We start from the raw sequence: 19744 nt of genomic DNA, 5'->3' as shown, positions 1-19744 counted from the left end.
CATGCAATATATTATACCAAGTCTTATAATACCCGAAAATATACTAGGTACTATATCTCAAACTGAAACATAGCTGTCTGTGCTCTGCCACTGCAACCTGACTATATTAATTCTATGACTAGTAGGTATATACTTATATATTGCATTCTAGAGACCTACCAATTATGGTCTCCTAGCTATTTATTTTTATACTTCATTAGACACTCACGCTGCTATTATAATACTCCAAATACCCCTAAAGGATTATTTCAAATAATAACATACGTGCCTGGTTAAACGAATGGAAATTGATTACAACAAATAATTATTAATCAATTTCAATATTAGAGTGTAAAATAACAAAATATTTGCACTGTTTACCGATAACAATCAAGCTACAAAAAAAATAATATTAATACGCATATAGCAGTACAATTTTACCCGTTTTCTATATTTATCTACTTCTTGCAACAAAATCTCGGAGTAGTATGATTAAAAATCACAAGTCCCGAACTAGGAGAAAAATATCAGGTCGCGCAATAGTTCTGGGATATCTACATAAAAGGAATCATCAAATATTTATTAATTAACTCTTAATCATTATAAATTAAATTTTACAAATTAATTGTATTACATCTTCATAAAATTATTTTATTTTATTATAGATCTGGTTTTTGCTGGCGACTCCCACCGCGTAATAAAGTTTTTCAGAGATAAAGTCTCACTTTATATTTTCGCGGCATAAAATTCAGCATAATTTTAAGTTAGACCTCTAACAATATATTGGTGAAAACTCCATTCAATTCCATGCAGTAATTTTCGCGTAATGGGTATACAAATATACAGACTGAAAAAAACCTAAAACCAGTCATTTTGGCTTCTGTTGCTTTAATAAAGACCCTTATATTAGTTTTTCTTCAATATCTATAATGTACACATTGGTCTGTCACAATTTTATTATATTTAAAAAGATACATAAGTTAGTTTGTGAGTAAATATCAAAATAGATTTCATCACACAAAAAATCATGGTGACTTTAACAAGCGATATTAATAAAGTTATCCTGTAATATAACCACACCGGATAAACTGTATACACACACCAGGATCCATATATTGAACTACCACCACCGGCTTTGAAACTTGGACTTACCCAAATTGATTTACCATAAGCATGATGGCAATTAATATTGAAAGGGATTTCATTTTACTTGCCCTCCTAATTATTTTAAACTTATAGATAAATTAGTCTTCAAAAGTAATTTAATTTGCAATATCTAGTTCAACTTTTGCTAAAAGAAAGAAGAGGCTTAGGAAAATTATTACCTTGATAATATTTCGAGATCCTATATTTTTCACGCTAAGCATATTACAAAGAACAATGTATTAAAGGTTTTCTTGTTTCATTTGATTTGTAAGACAAATAATTAAATAAATTATTAATTAAAAAGGGGCCGCTCAATTTCGTGCCAAAACTCACTTCTCTTTTTGTATTTTGGCGGCAATACTTTTGTCCATACATTGACCCAGTTTGAAAAATATACACTTCCACAAAATAAACAAGAAAGTCGAATAATGAAAATAAAATTAATTCAAACCTTTAACCAAATTTCAAAAAAAGAATCTATGTAAATAAGTTTTTCAATTCGAGAAGCGGTGGAATTTATTATTTTGCGTATAATCAACAGAATGACTGTTCGGCAGCCAAAGGTACTACTGATTTAGCAAAGTAAGGGAGCTCTGATTTTAAATAGTCTCTGTTATGACAACGAGCGCTATGGCAACGGGGCGGCACCATTGCCAATATGCGAACTCACTGTGACAATGGACTTGCATGGGTATAATGACAAATGATATAATTTGATGTTATAGTAAGGTCGCGGCTATTGTTTGACTGCTAGAACAATCAGGTTTTAGATAAACTTTTAAGTAGTCATTATGAGACATCGGCAAATCATTAAATTCTTTTGCGTTCCAATAATTTATATGCACTTAATTGATTCGGTGACGTAGACGCTCAGACATTGTCCTTGATAATTTACGTAGTAGATTCACGCATATATACTGTTTATACCGTTGTGAGTTACAACTAGATTAGTTTAGGCGTTAAGATTAGACATAAGGTAATCTATTGAAAAATGTATACCATATAAACACCTATACCGTAGGTTTACAAAGAGAAAAGTTCTGGTGGTTTTTGATATGCGTAAAATTTTTAATATTAGTGTAATTTGTAAGAGTAAATTAAAATCGTTACTGCATGAAGAGAGCACTATACTGCCGTGATGACGATGAAGCTAAAATTTGAATATTGTGGCGCTACTGTGCGTGAATAAACATTGGATCCGTAAACATAATTGTTTTAAAAATATCTAGCTCATTAAATCAGTGAAAAAAAAATAGTGTAAAGTCTTTAATAAAGTCAAAAATAGTGTATAAAGTTGCAGTGAATTCAAATACAGCAAGATACCTACGGAAAACAACCTGTGATTGTTTCCAACGGTCACTAAATTCAAATCTTCCAACTAACATCAAAATAGTGTTTAAAAACTAAAAATTAACCTGCAAAATTCTAATAAAAATGAAGATTAATAAAACAAACAACATCTAAGAAGGTACGAGAGTCAAAATTAAATAATAGTGCATTTTAAATGTCTGGAAGTTAACATTTCAGTTAAAAATATATATACTAACGCCATCTATGTGGTATAGGGGCCAACAGATTTAAACTTCATGCTAAAAAAATATTTATTAACGCCATCTATAGTATACAGAAAACAACGTTACGTATTTCTGAACTAATCAATGAAAAAATCGACAACCCAGCACTAGAGTGCCTGAAACAAAATTCAACAAAAATTCTGTGCGCATGGCATCTTTATGCGCAGTGTGCAAATAAAAACTTTCAATTAAAAAATACTTAAAATGTACTTCATGTAACTGTAGCTACGATTTAGAATGTGCCAATGTATCCAGAAATCATTTTTCTCGCTTCATGACAATAAAAAATAAAAATACATGGCAATGCCAGGAATGCCATTGTAACATTCCCAAAAAGGGAAATATTAATACACCAATACGCCTAAGCGATCGCGAAGTGATGAAACATCAGATCTCGCCAACTGAACAAAACAATATTACATTACGACAACGAACACAGAATTCACAACATTACACAGCATCAACTAAAAATACGAGAATATCCGGAGACACTATCTATAATGAAACCAATAAGGCTCTCGTAGGCCTAACACAGAGCCTAAAACCACCCTGGAAAACTTGAGTGAATTAATTGTTATGCATCTAAAAGAAAACAACATATCAATTATCACAGAAATAAAAAACACAATACAAACAGAGATTAATAGTGCAATTATAAAACTAAGAGAAGAATTTATATCTAAAAACCTCGTACTATCTAAACAAAATGAAAAGACAAAATCGGATATTGAAAAACTAACAAGAGAAATCGAACATCTAAAAACTGAAAAAGAGTAGCTAAATAACGAAATTGATAAGATGAAAAACAAATGTATAAACATACACCACGCTTCTCCAAACAACTCAAAAAAACCGTCTTCTAGGGTGAATATTTGAAAAGGGCATATTACGCGGCTCTAAGTAAATAACTACCTAGACAAATTTTATTTAATGTTTTTTTTTATTTTTCCTAAAGCTTGGTTCGTGGGTTATATGTGCATGTGAAAAACATATCCGTATTGTAATAAATAGAAAAGCTATCCTCAAAAACATGCCTTAAATCTAATTACCATCCGTGTCACAATTTCCAAATTTTAGCAATCCATGTGCGAAAAGTAGTAAAAACTTTTGAAGATCGTATTTTTTAAACTATTCAGATAATAGAATACATACACTACAAGCTACCCAAATTACAAACTATAAAGATCACTTTAATATTATTTTTAACCACTTTGAAATTTGTCCCAACACATTGTTCTACCTACCATTTGTTGAAATAGTCATAGTGTTAAAACTTAAACGGAACGGGTCGGTGCCTGTTTGGTTTATTCTGCGGCTAGAGCTGAGTTTCCTCTCGCGACTCAAGCAGATTACACATCAAGAATTGATTATACGGCAGCTGCAGCTCGTATTTATGGTCGAAAAAAAGCGTTTGTCACAAATTTTTCTCATTTCCGTTTGAGCTTGCTGTGGTAAGTCTGTGTTGCTTATTTACAATTTGGATTAATTATAATTATCGTCATAAAAACTGTCCTGTTTTATGGTTTCTTAAATTATAAAGTAGTATAAAGAATGTTTTATAAAATAAAATGTAGCAAAACTACTTACCGTCGTTATAATTACCGTATTTACCGTTTGAAATTTGGTAAACGGTAATTGGCAATAACAAATTGTAATTAGTATTGCGTAAAGTTGAAGTAAAAAAATGTATTATTATCGTATTTTATACTTTGTTTATATAAACTTAAGACAATAAACGTTATTTGAACCCTAAAAAGTAAATAATAGTATAAAGAGTTATGCAATTAATGGTTTAATAAATTCTTATATTAGGAGAGTTCACTAATAGTTTTTTATTTTATTAGCTTTGAATGAAGAGACGAGCCCTCCATTCGCCTGATGGTAAGCGATACGACAGCCTATAAACAGCAGAAACACCATCCAACACCTTGAATTACAAAGTATAGTTTGGTATTCCACTGCGCTCGCTATCCTGAGACAAGAGATGTTAAGTCTTAGTATGTCCAGCAGTTACACTGGCTACAATGTCTTTCAAACCGAAACACAACAGTGACTACACACTGCTGCTTGGCGGCAGAAATAGACATTGCCGTGGTCCCTAACCAGGCGGACTCTCACATATGAGAGACCTATCACCAGTCAATAGAAGTTTTAGATAAAACGAAGGTAGCTCTCTTGAGTGTTTATTTCTGCTGCCAGGAGACAGTGTGCACGCACTGTTGTGTGTCGGTTCGAAGAAAATTGTAAACAATGTAATTACAGGGCATCTTGAGACTTAACGCCTTATGATTTCTCAGGATGACAACCGCAGTGAAGTACCACACAGTACGTTGTAATTTAAAATTCCAGGTAGACTTGCTACTGTTTATGGGTGATCGTATCGCTTACCATCTCACTGTTTTTGAGTTTAAAGATGCCTGGGAATAAAAAAATCTAATGAAGAAGTATAAGCAAAAGCCTTAAGAATTGTGCTTAGAAGTAGATACACAAAAATTAAAGCTGATCCTATTATTATACGCCCAGGAAAAACAGAAAGAAAAACAACGATAAAAAAAACGAAGAGCACAGAAAAAATATTATCAGCTTAAGAATTAACACCAAGAGCTAGAAGACTGCAAAGAAAGAAATGTTGAAAAGATTTTAGATCTATCGGAATTGTTATATGAAAAATAAAATCAACTAAAAATAATATTTTGAACAAGTCGCATGTAAATGTATTTCTTAATTAAGGTTATGAGATAAACTGATAAATTATAACATAGGAACTTAAAAGATATTTAAACTTGAATTAGAATCAGATTCATAATATTTTTGAACAACAGGACATCCGGGGTCTTCTGTCAGATCGTCTAGCACAAGAGTTTCACTAACCCAACTCATCAATAATAGAGTCTTTATTCATAGTATTAGAAGATTCATTTTTGCTATCACATTGTAATTTTCCGACATACTTAGTATGTCTACAATTCATTTCCAAACACCCGAAGCAACTAGTCCCTCTAAATATAAGGTGGTCCGTCGACATTCGACATATTGTATCATTTTAGCATTATTTCCTTGAAGAATTAAGTCAAGATCAATGTTTAACGCATTTTTATAATGGATTTTCTCATTTCTGTTGGTTTTAAAATACAATATTATTGTAATAATTAAACAAGACTGTTATTTTGTTAGATGTATTTATTTTGCTGATCAAACTTTGTTGATTATTAAGAGCAAAATCGGTTAATCATGTTGCGTTACAATTATTATATATTATAAAGGTGGCAATGAGTAGATATGTTTGTTTTCAATCTTTATATATTAGAGACTTATATATAATTCATAAATATAATATATTATATGATTTTAACGGTATTTATTTATTTACTTATTACCTACCAACCACCTACTATAATTACCATTTTTCAAATACTAATTACCATATGTGTCATTTCTCATTGCCATTCGTGAACATTTTCAAATCCAAATTCCGACCTGAATATCGATTTACAGACTGTGCCTTTGATTTAAATAGTATATAATTACGATAAACTTTACATCGAATCGATAAAGATCGCGATTGGGAGCAATATTTGAATTTATTTTAGGAACACCGAATATGTCTATTTTCAAATATTCACCCTCTAAGGCTTCGCCGATTATTATAAAGAATCGCAAAATGACTTAGATAACAGAGTCATCGACTTATTCCACAACATATTTTACATTGATCTTAACTATTACATAGAGGACATATATAGATTAGGAAAATTTAACAACACAAACAGACCACTTGTCATTGAACTAACAAGCAAGAGAATAACCAAATACATATTAGATAACAAGCAGTATTTTAATGGTACAAAACTTTCAATATCGGAATTCCTTGATGATAATGGAAGAAAAGAAAGAAAACGGAATCATGAAGAAATGCTCAATGCACGCAAAAAAGGTCTCCATGCTATTATAAGAAATAAAAGCTATACATAGAAGGAAAACTAGTAAACTTTCCTATTAATGTTATAATATTACTTACTAATATATTATTATGATGTTTTGTCCATACTTAAAAATTTATAATTCTGGTTATTAACTTCAATATATACTATTATATAAACCTGAAGAGTTTGTTTGTTTGAATGCGCTAAACTTAAGAACTACTTAACCGATTTTGAAAATATATCACTAATAGGAAGCTGCATTACTCTTAAGCGCTAGACGCTACTTTCTATCCCGGGTAAATATAAAGCAAGACTTTTGTCCTTGAAAAACTTTTTCACGCGGGCGGAGTAGCGAGCCAAAACTAGTATATTATAAAATAACAATTTAATTGATATTCTGGACTGTTGTATTTATTCGACAATGTTTTGATATTAAAAAACGCGGTGCGCTGCGCTTCGCGAGATGGGTGTCTTGAAGCTTGATGAGTTCAATTTAACGAATAGGATAAAAAGCTTGTATATAAAACAAAGAATTTGATAATTTCAGCCACATTTGTATTAATTACAGATCATAAAAATTGTCGCTAGTAATGTTTAGCAATTAATGGTTTGACGGCGTTTAGCTACTTTTGTAGTTCAATTATGACAAGTTGTTTTGTATTTAAATTAATCAGTAACATAAGTAAATGATAATGATTAGGAAATATTGGAAACAAATTATGTTCAACGACTTCTGTTGCTGACTGTACCAACTGAGGCTAGTACTACTCCAAGAGAGGTAATTACTTATGCTATGCCTGAAGAACTTAACATGCCAGAAACAACGACACGGCGCAGCACAAGAATAAGGAAAGCTCCGGAGCGTTTGAATTTGTAACAGGGGAGAGTGTTGAGTAAAAGTCCAATTTAATTTAATCTGTTTTATTATATATGTGATTGCCTATGTTCTCTTGTCAATTCATAATTCATTCTCGCAATAAACAAGTTTCGCGGTAAAAGCAATTGCCGGCCTCTATTATTAGTGAATATCCCTAATACACAACAATTTTTATTTTTAGATTAGTAGTTTAAGAAGAAACAAATTAATAATTTCTTTGAATGACACTTTTTATTGAAGGAAAAGTTTTTCCCTCTCTTCTATGTTGCCGCGCCCTGCAGGGTCCACGATTATGTACTTTCCTTAATTTGTAAAACCTTTATTTTAACAATTGTGGAGTGCAATAAATAGAATTGAATTGAATTTTATAAAGTGTCATCTGATTCCTGTTCTGATCATCTTTACTGACTAACTCAAGTATGACGAGGTTTTTCGTTAGTCCCTGTTCGCACAACTATGTCCAAATAAACACACGGGCAACAATGATGTCTTACCTATTCAATATCCTATAATAAACGTTAAGCAAATATTTTAGATTTACGGGAATCAAACGCAGTACCTTAATCCTCAGTGTAGTCCACATTGCGCCATCAGGCATCTTAAATTACCACAATTTGTAGCCATAAGAAGATTCAAATAAAATTAGACTTATTTCTGCATGAACAACGTGCTTATATGTAGTTCGAAACCATAATAGAAATAAAAGTATCATATTGTGTACCTATTTACTGCTGTTCTTGTAACAAAATATTATGTGTTATAGATGTTATAAGTGAAACATTGCAATAAACCTACAAAGATGAAATGAATAAAAACATGATCTTAAAAATAATTTATTGCAAATATTATATCTGTTATAGGTGCTGAATATATTTTTTGTTTTAATGCTCTCTATTCAAGAAGTCTGCTAGCATTTGAGCCCCGGTCTCATCAATATCCTCCCAGTCGTAAGGTTCCAGAGCCTTCTTTGTTCTCTCGAACCACTTCGTAAGATTTTCGTGTTCACTAAAGTCAAATTTGAAAGCCTGCAAAACAAAATATATCGTATAAATATTGCCGTCATTGATATAATAGAAATGAGTTGAAGCATGATCCTAAGTTTTAATTTGAATGCGGTCAATCATTTTGAGAACTGACTTTCTACTACAATGAAATTGGCAACCTCTCGTCATTTTGCTAAGCATTTATCGGCCCACGGTACAATAAATCTTGAATCTGGATCAAGGACACCTTTAGGAAGTTGGGGGCCATTGTAGTGAGTCTTACTGGGGACTGGGTACATCGTTCGTGGTATAGTTATGGATATGTAAAATTCTCAAATGGATAAAACTAAAATGTATTTTACACCATGTGAAAAATTGATTTAAGAATTTAATCAAATAGCAAAATATTTAATTAGTCCTTATTGATGCATCAGTTACACCTCTACCTAACTCTTCCGGAACAAATTCATGAACATTCGTAACAAGAACTTTACTCACGTCCAAATTGGTAATGGTGACTATTATAGATATGTCAGCGATTGTCAAATTATCTCCTGCGACAAATGCACTTTTTTCCAGGAAGATGTTAAGCCATCCTAGTGCCTCATTAAGCTTGTCAGCATTTTCTTGGTTGTATTCGTCGCCCCGGAATAACATTGGATACTGCAAAACTCATACATATATAAAAACTTACCAATGAAAATAGTTACGAGCTATTAAATACCGCAATATAATCATAATTAATAATTGTACCTTCACAAATGCTAAAGGCAATAAGTAAGGAAAACTAGTTTGCTAATCGATGTGCATTTAATAACGTACGTCCATTTAAAAACAACAAAACACAATATGAAAGGGGAAATCCAGTAATCCTAATATTGTTTAAGCCGCCCGACGACTAGGTTAACATTTTTATATCTAACCAGGTAAAATATATTATCAAAACTATAAAATATGGAATACATACGTAAAGATTTAAATATCTTGGGAACAGCGTGCCGATATCAAAGTTGAGCCTTTGGTCAACAATAGCTCGCTGACGTGGATTTTTTGGGTAAAGTGAGTCATCTTTGCCGTAAGCGTTGACGAGATAAGCTAAAATTGCCCGGCTGAAACAAAAACTGTGTTCACTCTCTTAATCATCACAGGCGTTACTGATAACATTCCCTTTATTATTTCATGACAGATGGTAGATGAACAATGTGACGATAAATGAGTAAGTGAGATGGTATTTTATTAGTTTTTGGAACCATAATATAATATATTATTTTTAAATAACAAAATATATTACAAAAAGAAAAAAATATTTAAAAATAATTTCTTTTGTATAACTCGATTGGATTTTCACATGTACAAACATCATCCAATATCAAAGCCATTGTACGAATGTTCATGACAAGTGTTTGCTCATTAGAAACTGTCAGGCGAAGCACATCTGTATTTTTTTTTACTTTGCTAAAATTACACAACTTATCTAATTAAAACTCTGCTAGTCATTTCATATGTATTAGGAACTGACTTACCTTTCCCACAGAATAAATCCACTGTCATCCATTGTAGGAATAGTGTGTTGAGGATTCATCTAAAAATAAAAAGATTTGTTAAAAACTACAGACGTTATGGTTCTTTCTAAAAAAATGTTTAATGCTAATCAACGTTAATCAGTATATGGATATTTCACGGTTCCTTTTATCCTAATTAATTACTTCTCATCCATTTGACCTATAAATAAAAAAATACTTATTTTACTTGATTATGGTGAAACGTGTCCTGTTTTGTAACTTACTTTAAGATACTCTGGTGTCTTATGATCGCCATCCATAATGTTGGTAGGGATCAGATCCAATTCCAAATCCAACGCTCTGGCAGTCATCATAACGGCGCGGCACGGTGGTGAAGGTGCTAAATAATAGAATTTGATGGGTTCGCTGGGCATCCTCTTTTTCTTCGATCGCGCTACAGCGGTGCTGTAAAATTGCGTTGCAGCACAAATTTATGTTAAATAATGTTCAAAATTGTTTTGAATGCATTTTTTTTTGTGAAATATGGGAAATGACTAAAATCATCTGATATAGATTTTTAAAACTTGATGGTTCCTAGTTTTTAAGATACTTTTAATTAATACAACTGAATGACGATACGAATAAATACGATAAATTAAACTATTTTACGGATTTTATCGCGGTTTTAATATTTTACTTTTCTCCCGACGTTTCGAACACTTTACAGCCTTCATGGTCACGGGGGGGACTGAGGTGTTGTTCATCCGCAAGTCAGAGTTACAATATCTACCTACATTTTATAAATATACAACTTTTTAAATTTTTTAGCTGTTGGTGGTCCGATCTACACAGAATGAGCTCACAGTGTCTTGAAGTCTGTTATATATATATAGCTGACGTGAAACACCGACGCTCTACGAAGTCTGCAATCGCTGAACACTCTGAAGAAGGCTCCAACCATAATCTGCGACTAGACAAGCCACAAATCCTTGCCAAAGAATACCGATTCCTGCCTAGGATGATCCGCGAGTCTATGGTTGGAAGCTTGCACAAGCCTGGGATCCAGTTCTACATTTAATTAAATCGGAACCCAAAAGACCGGCTGCCAGACTTCAAGACACTGTGAGCTCATTCCGCGTAGATCGGACCACCAACAGCTAAAAAATTTAAAAAGTTGTATATTTATAAAATGTAGATAGATATTGTAACTCTGACTTTGCGGATGAACAACACCTCAGTCCCCCCTGTGACCATGAAGGCTGCAAAGTCTTCGAAACGTCGGGAGAAAAGCAAAATATTAAAACCGCGATAAAATCCATAAAATAGTTTAATTTAAATGTCTAACATTCGCGTAAACATAAGAAATCATGACGATACGAGATACTCAAACATGAAACACTGTAGTTGTCACCCACATATTATGCACACACACACAAACTTCACGTCTATATCCCTGAATGGGGGTAGCGGCAACCAGGGTATCCATTTATCGCCTGTATATTGCGCACCATGTGGACTTCCATCGATATCAGGCACAAATTACTGAGCAAAAAAACCCAATATCACTTGCCCGACCCGGGATTCAAACCCGGGACTTAAAAAATGTGTTGTACCGCACATGCAAAATATTATAACAAGTCTTGTAATGTCCGGAAATTATATTAAGTACTATATCTCAAACTGAAACATAACTGTGCTATCACTGCTACCTGACTACATTAATTCTATAACTACTACTGGCTATATATCTTGCATTCTCGAGACCTATCAATTATGGTTTCCTAAATATTTATTAAGACTTAAACTTAAGACTTCATTACACGCTCACGCTGTTATAATAATATTCCAAATACCCCTAAAAGATTATTTCAAATAAAAACAAACATGCCTAGTTAACCAAACGAATGGAAATTGATTCCATTTAATAACTGTTAATCTACAAAATTAAACAGTTTTCAATATTAGCTTGTAAAATAAAGCATTTATACTGTTTACCAGTAACAATCGAGTTACGACAAAATTATCTATACGATTATATCAGTACAATTGTTTCCCGTTTTCCCTATTTATTTACTTCTTGCAACAAAATCTTGGAGTAGTTATGATTTAAAGATCTCGAGTCCCGAACTAGGAGAAAAAAAATCAGGTCGCGCAAAACTTTTGGGATATCTATATTTTATAATAGGTCTAGCTTTTGCTGGCGCTTTCCACGCGTGATATTTTTTTCCGAGATAAAGTCTAACTTTATATTTTCGCGGCATAAATTGCAGCTTAATTTTAGGTTAGACCTCTTACAATATATTGGTGAAAACTGCATTCAATTCCATGCAGTAGTTAGTAGTTTTCTCGTACTGGGGTACAAACATACAAACAGAAAAAAGCCTAAAACCAGTTATTTTTGCTTCTGTTGCTCTAATGAAGAACCCCATGTTAGTTTTTCTTCAATATCTATAATTTACACATTGGCCTATCACAATTTTATTATATTTCAAAAGATACATAAGTTAATTCGTGAGTATATATTAAAACAGATTTCATCACACAAAAAAATCATGGTGACTTTAACAAGCGATATTAATAAAGTTATCCTGTAATATAACCACACCGGATAAACTGTATTCACACACCATGATCCATATATTGAACTACCACCACCGGCTTTGAAAGTTGAACTTACCCAAATTGATTTATCATAACCGTGATGGCAATTAATATTACAAAGGATTTCATTTTGTTTTCTCTCCTAATTTATTAAAACTTAAAGATAAATTAGTCTTCAAAAGTAATTTAATTTGCTATACCTAGTTCAACTTTTGCTAAAAGAAACAAGAGGCGTTAGGAAAATGATGTCTTGATAATATTTCAAGATCCTACACTTTTCACTCTAAACATATTACGAAGAACAATGTATTAAAGATTTTCTTATTTTATTTGATTTGTAAGAAAATAATTAAATAAATTAATAATTAAAAAGGGGTTGTTCAATTTCGTGCCAAAACTCACTTCTCTTTTTGTATTTTTGCAGCAATACTTTTGTCCATACATTGACCCAGTTTTAAAAATATACACTTCCACTAAATAAACATGAAAGTTGAATAATGATAATAAAATTAATTCAAACCTTTAACCAAATTTCAAAAAAAGAATCTGAGTAAACAAGTTTTTAAATTCGAGAAGCGGCGGAATTTATTATTCTGCGTATAATCGGCAGAATTACTGTTCGGCAACCAAAGGTACTACTGGTATAGCAAAGTAAGGGAGCTCTGATTTTAAATAGTATCTGTTATGAAAACGAGCGCTATGACAACGGGGCGGCACCATTGGCAATATGCGAACTCACTGTGACACTGGACTTGCATGGGCATAATGACAAATGATATAATTTGATGTTATAGTAAGGTCGCGGATATTGTTTGACTGCTAGAACATTCAGGTTTTATGTAAACTTTTAAGTAATCATTATGATACATAGGCAAATCATTAAATTCTTTTACGTTCTAATAATTTATATGTATTTAATTGATTCGGTGAGATAAATGCTCAGACATTGCTAACACAAATGCTAATACAATTTACGTTCATGGATTCACATATACCGTTTATATCATTGATTTACAACCAGATTAGTTTAGGCGTGAACTCAAGCTTAAGCATCAGGTAATCTATTAAAAAGATTATGATACCTTATAAAGACCTATACTTTTCAAATTGAAAAGTTGTGGTGGTTTTCGAAGTACATATTTTTTTTATATTATTATAGTTTGTAAGAGTAAATTAAAAGCGTTACTGCGTAAAATCAGCACTACTGTCGTGATAATAATAAAGCTGAAATTTTATAAAGTGTCATCTGATGCCTGCTATGATCATCTTTACGACTAACTAACTAAAAAAAAAAAAAAATAGTTTGACGACGTTTTGTGTTAGTCCTTGTTCGCACAACTATGTTCAAGTAAATACACAGGCAACAATGTTTTAGATATTAAATATCCAACAATAAATGTTAAGCAAATATTTTAGAATTACGGGAATCAAACGCAGTACCTTAATCCTCTGTGCAGTCCACATTGCGCCATCAGGCCTCGGTAATTACCACAATCTGTAGCCATAAATTACTTTCGTACATAACTGCGATATAGCATCATTATCTGCAGCTCATTTTAAACAACAATGTGGGTACGTCATCGTGACAAAATTATAGGTCGAGATATTGCCCTCTAGAAGTGGAAATGAGCAGAGCAGGACGTCCTCCAAACAGAAGGATCGACGACCTGGGCAAAACAGCCGATTTGATACGCAAATATGCCAGCATTGTAATAATTACATTTATTTACGAACTCTTTTACAAAATACATGAATAATGAGAAGAGCGAGCGACTTGCCTGATGGTAAAAGTCATGATTACTCACAATCAACGACTATGTTGTGCTCCTCACCCTGAGATATAACTGAATTTGAACCTAAAGTTTCGAAACGTTTATGTTTAGGTTTTGTCACATACTTATCACGTGCAATTTATACTACGCTTGCAAATGAGACAGTATAGTATGTCAACTGCCTGACCTGTATCACGTGTCAGTAACCTTTGTGACTATGGTATCTTCTGTTTATCTTAAAACACTTTCTCAAGTCATCGAAGATTGTCTCCGTGCATGTGTAGCCTTGGAACCTTTGCATATTTTATAGTATCACCCTGAGGTCGATGGAAGAGCTATAATGTTAAGGAAACATGCTAAACCCAAACTACCTACTGGCTCTGATTATGGCTATATTTCGAACTATACCTTAACATTTTCTGAGAAGTAAAAAAATTTAATTTACTTAAGTGTTAATTAGTTGCATTCTTAAATCAAATGATATAATTTTATTTTTATACGTCTGCACTATATTTTATTTTTATGTTTTCACTAAACAGAAATTATCTATTGACATTGAATTGACCACTGTATGAAAACATAAAATAGAAGACAGCAAACAACTGGTTTATTTCTTACCGTTAAAATTTTACAATCACACATGTACAATGGTAACAATAAATTGTAAATGTAGTGAGCTGTGGGTAGTGATTCAATGAGATCCAATATCGAAAAAAATTGTTTTAGAACATTGTTTACATTGCTAAAAAATAGACTCATGTTATTTTCTGTTATGTTCTTAATTTTATTTCATAACATCATTAGATTATTATAATAATCTGTATTATGGTATAAGTTTACTGAACCGACTGTGAGAATGAGACTGCAGGTTCGACCCCGCACCGAGACAAAATATGTCACTATCCACAAAATTTTAAATATTTTTAATTATTTAAATCAAATTATAATCTAACCGGCGAAGAGTGGGTACTCTAGATGCACCTCCGCAGACCTCTTCAGGGATAAAAGCATGCTGTGTGTGTCATTACTTATAGCGTGTATTAAAAAATACATAAAACATAAAAAATAATTTCCTGAACATAAAAGAACTGTAGGTACTATTTAAAGTTGACATTAAAATGATAGATAACACGAGTATGTACATCAGCCATTATCTCTTCAAGCTAATTGTTGTTCACACTTATAATTTCTCGATAGTTAGCACCAGCTATTAAGACGTTAATTGAATCTCGAAACACGCTAAAAGAAATATCAAAGCGTTGACTTGTTATTTGCAAAATTACTATTTATTTTAATGCGAAGTCTGTATTTAGGTCTAATGTGTAATATTAATTAAACATAACAGGCAGTTGTTTTAGCACTATCATTTAAAAGACTGCTATGTATACATCGATGGAGTGTTCCAATGTATTTAATTTAATATTGTTTGAGTGTTTTATACTCGTTGCGATTGCTCATAATGGGCACGTGAACAAAAATATTACCTTTAAATATTTAACATGACATATCACTAACATAAACAACGACTTTGATAATAATGTTAACATTTAAAGCGCAAAGAAATTTTTACATTTAACATTTAGTTCGTGCAAAAAAATATATATTCGAATTCCATTGTATTCGACCACAAATTGTATTAATTATATCTGAGAATTATTAACACCATACTCAATATTTAGTTTAAGATAATTGAAATCACATACTAAGAAGGTAATGTAAAACAATTTTGACACTTACAAAAAACGGTTTATTATTTGTACACAATATTTATCGGTTTACAAAATAGTTAGATCTATGTTCTGAATATAATAAGCACCAACATCAGTTCACTTATCGTCCAACACTTCAACAGTCGACGCACTGCTAGCATTGTCGTGGTCTTTGTCCTTGCTCTCCATGTCACCAACTTCTTCTCCCTTAACTTCCTTAGGGATATTCGCATCAGATATATCAGACTTTAAAGCATTTATCCTTTCATTATTCTTTTCTTCGCCATTCTGTGTCTCACTTTGACTAATTTTAACTTTTTTGCTTTTTATGTTGCCCATTTTGATTCACAAACACTGCATAAGTTACTGTTCTTTAATAAAATATTCGTGGATATGTTTACAATAAAACACACGATAAACTCCGTGATAAGACCACTCCCAAACAAAGTGAAAGCGAAACTGCACTTGGCATTGCGAGCACAAAAGATACTCCTGCAGTCAAAACATATAAATATAGACGCTTATAATTGTAAGATAACGCCAATGACACATCGCACGCATGAATACATTGACCGGATGTCTGGTTGACATCTATATGAACGTGTTAAAAATAGTTTAGCGAGATCCTTTGTTATCACCACCTAACCTTAATTATTTTCTAGTACATTTTGACTAACACAGTTTAAACAATGAACGCAATTATAAATGGTGCTTGTTTTAATACGTCATTGAACGCTCAGTAAAGTGAGTCACGCTTCAATTTATTATTTCATCGCTATTCTTGTACATTACTCGACTCATATGGCTTGTAAAGGAGAATCGCAAAAACAGAACCATGATACATAGCCCATAGGTGCCTATAGTAAGATACGTACTAATGTTAATTTATATACACAATTACAACCTATTTCAAAAGTAAAATTCAAAGCACCAGTATAAATAACACCAAAGGATGAAAACAAAGGAATATAGGTATCATTCTATTTTTGTTCATTTGCATGTTTTTCAGATTGAAATAGTAATTGGCCTTTGTTTTTTTCTTTAAAAGAAGCAAGTCATTGGAGAAAACATCGCCAGATTGAGTGAGATGGCAGGTAATATGAACGCTGGGCAAGTGTCCACATATAGTAAGTAAATATAATACAAATCATACTGAAATCAGGGTGTGGCAATGGTAAGTTGTAGTTGATTTTTATAGATCTTTTGTTCACCACACAGTAAGTTACCACTCTACTACTTATATGTTTGCGCTTCTATACTTATTAAGACATCGTTTTTAGCTAAAACAGGTTTATTTGAATGGCCCGCTGCGCGCGTATACTATTTGCCTCGTTTTCTTATACCTGCAGTGAATGCAATGACTGCCTGTTTGGCGTAGTTGTATAACGGTACGATTGAAGTGCTGTCTTGGGTTCGATCCCCGGGTTGAGCAAAGTGATATTTCTCCTTCTCAATATCAGCTCACAGTATGAAAATTTGTGGCCGATATGGCAATAAGCTCGCCGAGTATTACATCATGAGACGGAATACACACAGCGGATAGTGGTGCCTCATTTGCCCCTCTGTCTATCCCCTCGGGGTAAAAGGTGTGAGTATGGGTGTGAATGTAACAACAATAAAATTACACACTGCTTAAAGCCAATGAATTAGCTGCTAATATAAATTGTGATCCTGAGATTCTAATTGTTCACCATGTCAAGATCAATGCAGAAAAATAGTAACATAAATGCTGAAATAAAAATTTATATATTATATTCTTTTAACGAATCCTCAAATACTCAACCAATACCAAAAGACTGTCATAATCCAATATTTATGAAGAAGATTGTTTCGCCATGAACTTTTATTTTGGAATTCATAAATTGGTATGCATTGACATTCAAGGCAAGGCCGTTTTCGTATTGTGAATTCTTTTCCTCGTCGATGTTTCATGGAAGAGGACGAATAACTCATAATAATAATTGGAATCATCGTTTTGTTATTTACAGGCATATATCCTGTTATTCCTGATATTTTTTAAAAATGTTGTATGTATCAGATAGATTTTGTACCAATTACTATATTATTTTTGTATATAAACTTCTAGTATGATTTTAACCTATACTCGTTTTTAGGAATATAGGTACAACATAAATGACAAACATCAAAAGTTTTATAGTGATTTTGAATTTCATATTTTATACTTTATTGTCAACAGTATTATTTGTTTTATATGTGAGAAAATCATCTGGAAACTGTAGGTATAATAAATGTTGGGCCAAATACGTCTGTATTTTAGCCTGTCTATATACTTATAAACACAAATTAATATGCCAGCTATTTTGGCAAACTATTAAATAACAACAAAACAAAAATATGAATATTCTATAAATTTTAACATTTAAACTAGAAATACATATTACCAAATTATCTAGATAATAATTCTAATCCCTAAGTATAATATACCTAATTTTACATTGCTTCAAGCCTACGGTTATAGTAAAAAATGTTCTTACATTACTATATTTTAATAATATTAATACCACAAAGGTTTTAGATACGTGAGTTTAGAAACTGAATTTACAAGAGATGCATAAAAACGTAAGCATAATATCTTGCTGATTCTAAAGGTTGATTGCATAAGGTTGTTTAAGGTTATTAGATGAATGCGTATCATATTATTATGCATTCTTGCAAAGATTCTTATATTCTATTTATTGCAAGATGCTTGAAAGGATGTTTTGCGTCAACCTACAATTGATGTGAGATACATTGATTCCTTCCTAACCGAATTTCGGCCATAGTGGCTAATCTCAACGGAGATCAACGAAGTACGCTGAAGTTTTTATAGTGCACAAGTGTATGCCCAATAAGACGCACTTTCTGTTTCTTCACTCTCACAATCCGGTGAGACGACAGTCCGATACGACCTGAGAGAGATCAGGTGCAGGACCAACGGCTTTACGTGTTTACGTACGATGTGAGATTTAGGCAAGTGGAAGACTTGTATCTTACTGGATGACGTGGCAATTAGACCATTCGTCTCATGGAAAGCGCAGCATGTAAAAATAAACAGTAGCAGTGCTATTCAGAACATTGAATAACAAAGTACGTACATAGTGGCCTGCGTAATTGTGTAGGGTTCCGGGATCAGCCTATGTTTATACGGTTTGAAATCGGTCAGCATAATTATATCGAGATGCAAAGGATAATCATAGCTCGTCAGTCGACAATCTATCTGAGCCCTTTATTGCTTACCATCAGTTGTAGGGAGACACTTTGGCGAGCCCGTATAAAAAAATTCTCTGCGCTCAATACCTAAGTAACTAGGATAGTCATGTTTCATAATTTCAATCTGTAACACCGGTTTAAAAGGATATCCTCCGAAGAGAAATAAAAGTGCTTCAACACTATTTTTTGGAAGCAGATATTGAGAATAAAGTTATAATTTCTATGATGGATTCTGAAAAGTCTTGTGATTTACAGTCTGGGTTCTTAGACCCACAGAAGATTTCTTTGGCTGTTTATTGTGAACTACTAGTGTTTGTGAACCTGCAAGAAAACTTCATTTTTTCAGACACAGACTTACACACAAGGAGGAGAAGTGCTTACTGCTTGAACATTGCTGTTTGGCACCAAAAATAGAAGCATTAATTTCTTAATATGTACTTCTAGAACGCTGATTGAACATGGAACATT

At 32.5% G+C, this 19744-nt stretch overlaps 1 protein-coding gene across 1 annotated transcript in view; it reads right to left on the bottom strand.

Annotated features, from left to right (window-relative positions):
- The window catches only part of LOC115444101, a 33409-nt gene that overhangs the window by 2833 nt on the left and 10832 nt on the right, over nt 1-19744 (bottom strand). The window contains exons 2-6 of the mRNA XM_030169785.2: nt 10269-10449; nt 10006-10064; nt 9450-9591; nt 8981-9145; nt 8384-8524 (exon numbers count right to left, since the gene is read on the bottom strand). Coding sequence (XP_030025645.2) covers nt 8384-8524; nt 8981-9145; nt 9450-9591; nt 10006-10064; nt 10269-10418 — 657 coding nt within the window. The 5' untranslated portion in view covers nt 10419-10449. The remainder of the gene's footprint in view (nt 1-8383; nt 8525-8980; nt 9146-9449; nt 9592-10005; nt 10065-10268; nt 10450-19744) is intronic.

The sequence above is a fragment of the Manduca sexta genome, chromosome 21, assembly GCF_014839805.1.
Source record: "Manduca sexta isolate Smith_Timp_Sample1 chromosome 21, JHU_Msex_v1.0, whole genome shotgun sequence".
Classification (NCBI taxonomy): domain Eukaryota; kingdom Metazoa; phylum Arthropoda; class Insecta; order Lepidoptera; family Sphingidae; genus Manduca; species Manduca sexta.
Note: the sequence above shows the minus strand (reverse complement) of the source record. Positions and strands in the feature narration are given on the sequence as shown.